The sequence below is a fragment of the Galeopterus variegatus genome, unplaced genomic scaffold (assembly GCF_000696425.1).
Source record: "Galeopterus variegatus unplaced genomic scaffold, G_variegatus-3.0.2 Scaffold9852, whole genome shotgun sequence".
Classification (NCBI taxonomy): domain Eukaryota; kingdom Metazoa; phylum Chordata; class Mammalia; order Dermoptera; family Cynocephalidae; genus Galeopterus; species Galeopterus variegatus.
Genome location: NW_007735963.1, coordinates 31,655 through 41,933, shown reverse-complemented (window position 1 = coordinate 41,933; position 10,279 = coordinate 31,655). Strand labels below are relative to the sequence as shown.

At 41.2% G+C, this 10,279-nt stretch overlaps 1 protein-coding gene across 1 annotated transcript in view; it reads right to left on the bottom strand.

Moving 5' to 3' along the window:
• Positions 1–404: 404 nt before the first annotated feature.
• The window catches only part of SOHLH2 (spermatogenesis and oogenesis specific basic helix-loop-helix 2), a gene marked incomplete at both ends in the record, with an annotated part of 35,340 nt that continues 25,465 nt past the window's right edge, over positions 405–10,279 (bottom strand). The window contains 4 exon segments of the mRNA XM_008593906.1: positions 405–661; positions 4,409–4,530; positions 5,189–5,271; positions 5,665–5,812. Coding sequence (XP_008592128.1) covers positions 405–661; positions 4,409–4,530; positions 5,189–5,271; positions 5,665–5,812 — 610 coding nt within the window.

Sequence of the window (10,279 nt, the reverse complement as noted above, 5' to 3'; positions counted from 1 at the left end):
AGTAGCAGGGCCAGCTGAGGGTGAGGACGGTGAAATGGGATGTGCAACATAGAAGTTCTGCGTAGAAGCCAAGGGCCAAAGGGGTAGGGCACTCAGCTCTAGAGGAAATCAGGCTCCATCTGGTCACTTCAGGCCAAACTAGCAGAGCTACATGCAGATTCACTGGTTCTGGATATCTAGATCCATGGGGCTCTGTGCCCCATGCCCTGCCGCATGGGGCACAGAGCCCAGGCTGACTGCACCTGATTTTCACTCATCAGGGTAGAGTAACTTAGAAACTAGCACAGTACTTAGGGCCCAGTAAGGGGCTTCTGACCAGAGTATTAACAACAAAATGCAAGTCAGGGGCCCTGCTGGCTGGAGTGAAAGAGTCTGATCTGACCCATGGACCCCCGAAGACTTACCACACAGTTGCGGAGGGTTGTGCATGTCTGGCCCAGCACAGAATTTCAGTGCTGAGGAAGAAACTTTGAGACTGCAGGCACGGCTGATGGTAAATGAATTGAAATGTTCTGATTTGCAATGGCAGTTGCATCATAGGGAGGGACGACTGTGGAATAGTAGCTGACAACATGGAAGGAGTTGAGAGAGACAGCTGTGCTGGGATTCTGAGCTTTACACAATTCACCAATAGCGTTCTCCGATGTGGAGTTTGACTGACCTTTAATAAGGAAGAAAACAAATACCTGTCAGTATACACAATTCTGTAACTCTGAATACCACAGCTGAAATAAAACGTCCTCTCTTTCATTTCCTCATGCTATGAACTTGCACTACTGCTACACTCAACTGCGGATGGAACAACGTGAACTTTTTAGTAGTGACATTTAGTGCAATACACACGCTATAAATTAGTATTCATGCATCTTCATGAGAAGACAGAGATCTTAGAGCAGCAACACATCTCTGTGCCTTTTGGGGTGTGTGTGTGTGCTTGGTTTTCATCATAATCAATATTAACCATCCCCATGAAGCAAGGAAGGATGCTGGAAAGAACAACCCCATCCAGCCACGAGTGAAGTTTGGTTGGTTTTCCATCACCGAAGCAGGTTATATCATCATACATCTATATTCTATACAGTAACTAGAAGATGAAAAAATAAATATAAAATGTACAATGTAATCTAAGGTACCACTGTGAATATTCATTTTCTGCTGGACACTAATAATAAGGAAAGTAAAATAACGTAATCCAGTATCTACTTTAAATACAAATGTATCTGAAATAATTAGGAAAAATAATTGAAGCAAATATGTACACAGACTTATGGAAAAAAATACACAAAAAGGCAAGCTGATGAAGTCTAAACATGTCCATGTTACAGGGCAGGCTTAGCACAGAAAACCTCTTACTTGGGGTGATCATTTAACTTCTCTAGCCTACAATTTCCTAACCTGGCTGGTAAAAGTAAAATTTGGAAGACTTAATGGATTGCAACTCTCTCAAAAACAGTGTGGTTAGGGCCAGCCCTGTGGCTCACCCAGGAGAGTGCGGCACTGGGAGCACTGAGGCCGTGGGTTCGGATCCTGTATAGGGATGGCTGGTGTACTCACTGGCTGAGCGTGGTGCAGACCACACCGTGCCGAGGGCTGTGATCCCCCTACCAGTCAAAAACAAACAAACAAACAAACAAAACAGTGTGGTTGCATTTATCACACTCTTCCAGGTATCCAGCCCAAGGAAATGTCCAAGAAACTTTACATACAAGGAAGTATTTCCTACAACATGATGTAAAAATCACTCTCCCCCAAACTGGAAACACTAAATGTATCAATTGGAAGATGGCTAAGAAAATTACTCTATAAATCATTTGATAAACTATTAAAACCATTAAAATGGTGATGAGGGTTGCAAATTAAAGTAGGGATGACACAAGTTAAGTTAAAGAATCAGGACACAAAATGGGATGTCCAACATGATTACTACTATAGAAAAATATAGCTGGAAAAAAAACTTAAAAGAAATTCATAAAAAATGAAGGCAGTGATTATCCTGGCCAGGCTAGTAAAGGATCTATATTGTGTGGCTTTTCAAAGGACAAATGTACATAAATAAAATAAAAATGGGGGTGTGACTCACTCACTTGAAGGTCTTCCCTGGTTTGAACACACCATGAGTCTGTGTGTCTGTCCTCCCTAGAGCGGCCTCTCTGGGTGTAGCAACGCCACGAGATGCTGGGGCTCAGAAGGGCCTGAACTCACTGCCATGGAAAGTGTCTCAGAGTTTTCGCAGAATAGAAATAGTATCCGATGTACAAGAAATAACATTGACAGGCATATGCCTGTGGCCTGACCTTGATCTGATTTAATCTGGGCTGATTTAATCATTCCATGTCACATTCAGCCACAGCTACTTTAAGTAGATTAACCATGGCTCACGGCAACTTTTTTTTCTATTCTCCTCCCCTCTCCCCTATGTCAGGAGAAAAGTCTAAATTGACTAATAAAACACCCCGCCCTGCAGCTCCTTTGATTATATGGACAAGGAGGGCTGTGTTCTATTTTTGGCCCCCTTCTCTTTTGACTTTAGACCCCAACCCTAGTAACCTCCTTCAAAAAAAACTTAAAAGAAATTCATAAAAAATGAAGGCAGTGATTATCCTGGCCAGGCTAGTAAAGGATCTATATTGTGTGGCTTTTCAAAGGACAAATGTACATAAATAAAATAAAAATGGGGGTGTGACTCACTCACTTGAAGGTCTTCCCTGGTTTGAACACACCATGAGTCTGTGTGTCTGTCCTCCCTAGAGCGGCCTCTCTGGGTGTAGCAACGCCACGAGATGCTGGGGCTCAGAAGGGCCTGAACTCACTGCCATGGAAAGTGTCTCAGAGTTTTCGCAGAATAGAAATAGTATCCGATGTACAAGAAATAACATTGACAGGCATATGCCTGTGGCCTGACCTTGATCTGATTTAATCTGGGCTGATTTAATCATTCCATGTCACATTCAGCCACAGCTACTTTAAGTAGATTAACCATGGCTCACGGCAACTTTTTTTTCTATTCTCCTCCCCTCTCCCCTATGTCAGGAGAAAAGTCTAAATTGACTAATAAAACACCCCACCCTGCAGCTCCTTTGATTATATGGACAAGGAGGGCTGTGTTCTATTTTTGGCCCCCTTCTCTTTTGACTTTAGACCCCGACCCTAGTAACCTCCTTCGTTCCCGGCTTCCACCAGGCCCCACGGACACACACTACCTCCACCACAGCACATAAAACACNACCCTAGTAACCTCCTTCGTTCCCGGCTTCCACCAGGCCCCACGGACACACACTACCTCCACCACAGCACATAAAACACTGTGGGAGCCATATTTTTTTCGGTGGCCCTCTCTGCCACTAATTTGAAAACTCGGTAAGAACGAGAACTGCATCTTGTTTGTCCTTGTGTCCCCATCTTTGAGGCGGGAACGTTTAAGCTGAGAACGAGGGGCTGGACTTGGAGTTAAGCAGGGAGCGTGAGGGGAGGTGCTAAACGAGAGCAGACCCCCCGGAGGAAGTCGGCCAAAGGGCTGCCTCGGACCAGGGGGCTGCGGAGACGGGCAGTGCTGTCACCTGGCCTCGAACGCTCAGGGCAGGAGGTCCACACCTTCCTTGTTTCTCAATGGAGAGTAACCTTCAGGAATACTGAAAGTCACAAACTGGTAGCTGTGTTAAATCTGGCTCTGTTTTTGACTTCTTACTTCTACAAGTACACAGGCATGCCTAGGCTTATATAACACGTATAACCCAAATGCCTCCCACTGAGTAAATGTCTGTTCTACCATAAATGCTTGTATAATGAGTATTTCTGGAGCACCTTCTGTGTGCTGGTCACTAGATATACAGCAATGAATAACACAAGCCAAAAAAAAAGAAAAATCCCTGCCTTCGTGGATTTGACAATCTAATGGGAGAAGATAGGCAATAAACAAAATATACAAGGGAACTGTATTAGAAGGCGGCACATGCTATGAAGGAAAATACAGCTGAGAAAGCAGGTAAGGCATTGTATTTATGGTGAGGTGGAGTGTGCAGCTTTAACCAGTGATTGAGAAGCAAAGATACAAATAAATTAATACATAAAATGCTCAATACACAGTCAGTACTGAATTAACAATAATATGCCGCCCTTCCCTTTAGATTCTATTCATATACACAAGTCACCAGTGTGCTTATCATCTATTCGCAAGATGAGCTTTCTGATAAGTCTGGTCAACTGTGAGCCCAATTGCAGGGACAACAGTATTTGAATGTCTGTGGCCACCTTGTGTACTTCAATCTGACAACAGCAGAAGGACTAGTGTGTAATGCTCCAGCCACTCTCGGTTCCCCGGCCATGGTGGCGAGTGCCCAGGAGCCCCAGGACGTGCAGTGGCCACGAAGGCCAAGCCACACGAGCAGCACAGGTGGCAGGCGGGACTCACCTCTCACGGCTTCATCCAAGGAGCCCGCGGCGGCAGGAACGGAATACACGTTCAAGCGCTTATTAGCCAGGAGTCGGATTCCTCTCACAGGTGAGTAAGTGCTTGTAAACACACTGTCTTCCCTTGAAAGGACAGAACAATACTTTACACATTTCTCAAGGAAGACAACATGAATATCACTGAGCTCACCTGCTCTTCTGTCCTTCAAGTTCTAAAAAGCACCGACAAAGCCTCAACTATGGTTATTTATATATGAGAACAAAGAATTGAACAGAACCCATGATGATGCTTCAGGACATGCTGGAATGATTTGCTTTTCCTGTATAGTTTCTCATTGTTTACATATTCTAATAAATCTAAATAAGTAAGCAATTATTTGGCATGTTACATTTTGTACTAGCAAGTTTTTTTTAAGACTGCTAATTGAGATAGGGCTGGACTGCTCTGGGACCTCCAGGACGGAGGAATGCTGGAATCCAGAGTGCTCCAGCAAGACTGCCACAGTCACTACAGCTATGAGCCGCAAAGCCCCATTTTAAGATCCTCAGAAATAATAAAAGGAGACGGGTGAGTCAGATGATGAAAGGACCATGGATCTGAGATTGCTACATGTGTTTATCACTATAGAAATGATCCACATTGGCAATGGGAAAATTCACTGATCCTTAATAAATGCCTGAGCTTTCACTGTAGATGGTTCAATTCCTATCTCCGCATCCAGCATCAGCATCAGAGGAAAATAATAAGCAGACTTCGGATTCACAGAAGCCTTTATCATACCTTTGTGCCATGACTGGGCTCGGGAGAGAGAATATTTGCCGTTTCTTACAAAACCTCCTATTGCTCTGAAGTGCCTCTGTAATCTGAAAAATATAGAGATAGACAGAAATATATTTAGACAGATATAGATATTTTTACATAATACAAAGACACATAGATTTCCAATTATAAGAAATAAAAAGAGGGCCGACCCTGTGGCGCACTCGGGAGAGTGCGGCGCTGGGAGTGCAGCGACACTCCTGCCGCGGGTTCGGATCCTATATAGGAATGGCTGGTGCGCTCACTGGCTGAGCGTGGTGCAGACAGCACCACACCAAGGGTTGCGATCCCCTTACCAGTCACGAAAAAGACAAAAAAAAAAAAAAATTTTAAAAAATAAAAATAAAAATAAAAAATAAAGAAATAAAAAGAAATAATATTGTAGCACTAAAGCACTGTCTATAAGGATAAAATTCAAGGCTTTGGGAGTTGAATACCTGGCCCATGACGGCTGGAGGGATTTTCTCTCGGATATCCTTCACATAATCAACCGTTGCCTCAAGGACTGAAGCCACATCGTTCTTTCTCCCCTTTACGTATGGCAAGAGAGCACGCAGCTGCTCGCAGCAATACTTCATTCGTTCTCTGATTAGAGGATTGTAATAAATAAGGAATAATTAGTCCCATTTTCTTCTCTGTACACAAGGACAAACAATCCTTCCTCCTGGGTTTGTCTGTAAAGGAACTGACCCCCTCCCTATCTAGTCTCCATTTCAGAGAACGGCCATGTCCCCACAAGCCAGCAGCCCTCACAGCCCCTGAGTCACCACTTCCTGGGGCGCCCATTCATGCCGCTGCACAAGGAACTGCTCCTGCCAAAGTACACTGTCCGTGCTGGTCACAGCCCAGCTCCTCACCTGGGCCTGCGGTGCGGTACAGGATGCCCAGACCTGGGGGGACACATTCCCCTGCTGCCCATGGAAACCTACAGACCACTCCAACCTCTGAGGAGAGAATCACACACTGGATATAAATCCGTTTGTGATTCACATGAGAAGCCTAGGGGGCGAAGAGCAGTCAGAATCTTCACGTCACCAGGACCTGGTCCACATTTCCAATAGTAGATCAATTAGCATCTTGTAACGTATGAGCTTTACATGGAACTCTGTGGCCTGAGCCAAGGAAAATCAAAAGCCTGCTTCCTTTACATGAGGTAGGTATGGACAGAACAAATAAACCAGCATGCAATAAGAACATCATACAGGATAGTATCAGAAAGAAAGTAATCTAAGTCCTTCACAGCTCTGAAGGGAAATACAGAGGAAATATAGATCTAACTGATTTAAGCCCTCGGTGCTCCCTTTCATCCATGTGCTCACTGAATAAGCATTATTAAGCATCTTTTTTTTTTTTGCTGGATACTGCCTTGATACATACAGGGTCAAATGGTGGCTCTGCTATTTATTAGCTGGGACCTTAGGCAGATGACTAAACCTCTCTGAACTCTGGAACGGCAGAGAAATTAAATAAAAAATTTAGTTTGACAGATAGCCAATGAATGACTTATTCTAGACCGGTGATGTTTTCATTGGGATTTGAGGTGCTCTGGGGGTTCTGCGGAATAGAATAGTTTCCAGGAACTGTTCTTGAAAGAAAAGGATGAGGGAATCAAAAATTTGACAATGTGTATGAAGGATGTTGAAACTTTTTGCACCCTTTGATTTGGGACTTCCACTTACAAAGACCTATCCTAATGACATAATCTAAAATCGAGAGCAAACTTTTCATATGAAGATATCCATTATAGCAATATATCAATAAAATATGGAAAACAATCTAAACAATCTAATAGGAGGACGCCTTAAGAAAGCTATAGTGTGTTAGTTTGATAAAATCATCTGGCAGTGGAACTAATAGGTTATAAAGCTTATTGTGGAAAAATAAAATACAAGCATATAAAATAGCATCCTAACCATTAAACAAAGTAAAAACGAAGCACAGAAAAAAGACTAAAAGCAAAAACATCAAATAATAGTTATTTCTGGATGGCTAGACTATGGATAATATTTCTTCCTTTTATTTTCTATATTTTCCAAATATTTTTGCTAGGCATATGTCACCTACATAATGAAAAATCCTATTAAACATTTTTCCAACATTTATTAGGAAAATGTTCAAACATACAGAAAGGTTGAAAGAATTACACAGTGAACACCTCTATACCCACTGCTTTGAGTCTACAATTATCATTTACCATATTTGCTTTATCATGCATGTATCATCCCACTGTTCATACATCAACCCATTTTATTGAAACATTTCAAAGTAACTTAAAGACTTCAGTTCACTACACTCCTGAATACATCATTTGCCACAGTCCAAATTATTTAATTTTAAGATAAAAGTTATATAAAATCAAATGCACAAATCTTAAAGGTCTCATTCTATGAGTTTGGACAAATACATACAATTGTATAATGCAAACCCTAATCAACATTATCACAACCCCAACAAGTTTCCTATGTTCGTTCCCATACAATACCATCCCCCATCTCTACAAGATGCAACCACGTGTCTGATGTTTTTTCCACCCCACATTACTTTTGCCTGTCCTCATATAAATCAAATCTTATAGCATGTGATCTTTTATGTAAGGCTTCTTTCACTCAGCATAATGTATTTGATCCCCCAAACAAACCAATGCACTTACAGTCAACTGATTTTTGACAAAAATGCCAAAAACATACGGTAGGGAAAGGATAGTCTCTTCAATAAGTGGTGCTGGAAAAACTAAATATCCACATGTAGAAGATTCAAACTAGACCCCTATCTCTCACCATACACAAAGATCAACTCAAAATGGATTAAAGACCTAAATTTAACAGCTGAAACTATGAACCTACTAGAAGAAAACATAGGGGGAGTGGGATGGACTTTTTTGAGCACGACCACAAAGGCACAGGCAGCAAAGCAAAAATACACAAATGGGACTACATCAAACTAAAAACTTCTGCACAGCAAGGGACACTATCAACAAAGTGAAGAGACAACCTACAGAATGGCAGAAAGTGTTTGCAAACTACACATCAGACAAGGGGCTAATATTCAGAGTATATAAGGAACTCAACAGCAAAAAACCAACCCAATTATAAAATCGGCAAAAGACCTGAACAGACAATTCTCAAAAGAAGCATACGAATGGCCAAACACATGAAAAAATGTTCAAAATCACTAATCATTGGGAAATGCAAATTAAAACCACAGTATGTTGTTATCATCTCACCCCAGTTAGAATGGCTATTATCAACAAGACAGAATAACAAATGCTGGCATGGATGTGGAGAAAAGGAAAGTCATCTACACTGTTGGTGGGAATGTAAGTCGGTGCAACCATTGTGGAAAACAGTATGGAAGTTCCCCAGAGAGCTAAAAATAGATCTACCGTGTGACCCAGCTATCCCACTAATGGGTATATACCCAAAGGAAATGAAATCAATATATCAAAAAGATACCTCACTCCTATGTTCATTGCAACACTATTCACAATAGCCAAGACATGGAATCAATCTAAATGTTCGTCAACAGATGAATGGGTATGGGTATATACCCAAAGGAAATGAAATCAATATATCAAAAAGATACCTCACTCCTATGTTCACTGCAACACTATTCACAATAGCCAAGACATGGAATCAATCTAAATGTTCGTCAACAGATGAATGGGTAAAAAAACTGTGGTATATATGCACAATGGAATACTATTTGGCTATAAAAAGAAATATCCTCTTATTTGCAGCAACATGGATGGAACTGGAAACCATCATGTTAAATGAAGTCAGGCACAGAAAGACAAATAGCACATGATCTCACTCATATGTGGAAACTAAAATAATTTTTTTTAAAATTAAAAAGTGGTTCTCATAGAAGTAGAGAGTAGAATAATGGTTACCAGAGGCCCTGAGGGGAAAGGGACTGGGGGGAGGAGTGATGGACTAACGGGTACAAAACTATGCCATCTACCCTAAGTGAATCATTGTGCAGTATATGCACGTATTGAAACAATGCACTGTACCCCACAAAAATGCACAAGTAAATGCTAAAATAAAATAAGTAAATACATGAAAGAAACCAAATGACCATAAGTATGTGGGTACAGTACTAGACTATTGAGTTCCACTGATCTATTTGTTAACCTTTATGCTAGTAACACACTGATGACTATAGCTTTATAGTAAGTCTCAAGGTCAGATAATTTAAGTCCTCTAACTTTGTTGTACTTTTACAAGATTGATTTGAAAATTCTTTGCCTGTTTCACACATTTTTAAATTATCTTGTGAGTTTTTAGCAAACAAGCTTGCTGGGATTATGATTTGGATTCAAATAAAGTCATATTTCAAAGTGGTGAGAACTGACATATTTTTTTTCCTTTTTGTCTTTTTTACTGACCGGTAACGGGATTGCAACCCTCGGTGTTGCGCCCGTACCGGGGACCGGCAACGGGATCGCAACCCTTGGTGTTGCACCCGCACCACGCTCAGCCAGTGAGCGGGAACCGGTCTCCACATGGGATCCGAACCCTCGGCGGGAGCGCTGCTGCGCTCCCAAGTGGCGCACTCTCCAGTGTGCCACCGGGCTGGCCCGAGAACTGACATTTTAACAAGAGTGAGTCTTTCAACTCATGATTATGGTATAATGGATGATTTAGCTTTTTAAAAATTTCTCTCAGCAATATTTTAAATGATCCATGTACAGATCTTTTGTGTCTTTTTGTATATTTGATCCAAAGTATCCTAAGGCTTTTTTATTCTACTGCAAACATAATAATTCTTAATTTTCATTTTCCAATTGTTTGCTGTTAATATATAAAATGATTAAATTTTTTATAGTTTTATTTTTAACTGACAAATTGATTTTTGTACATTAACCATATATCTTGCAACTCTATTTTATTCATCTTTTAGTTCTAGAAGTTGTTTTTTAGATATCTTGGGACTTTATACTTAAACAATCATGCCATCTACAAGTAAGAGAGTTTCGCTTCTTCTCTAATCTGTATGCATATTCCATTTACTTACCTAATTGCAATGGCTAATATAAGGAACTCAACAGCA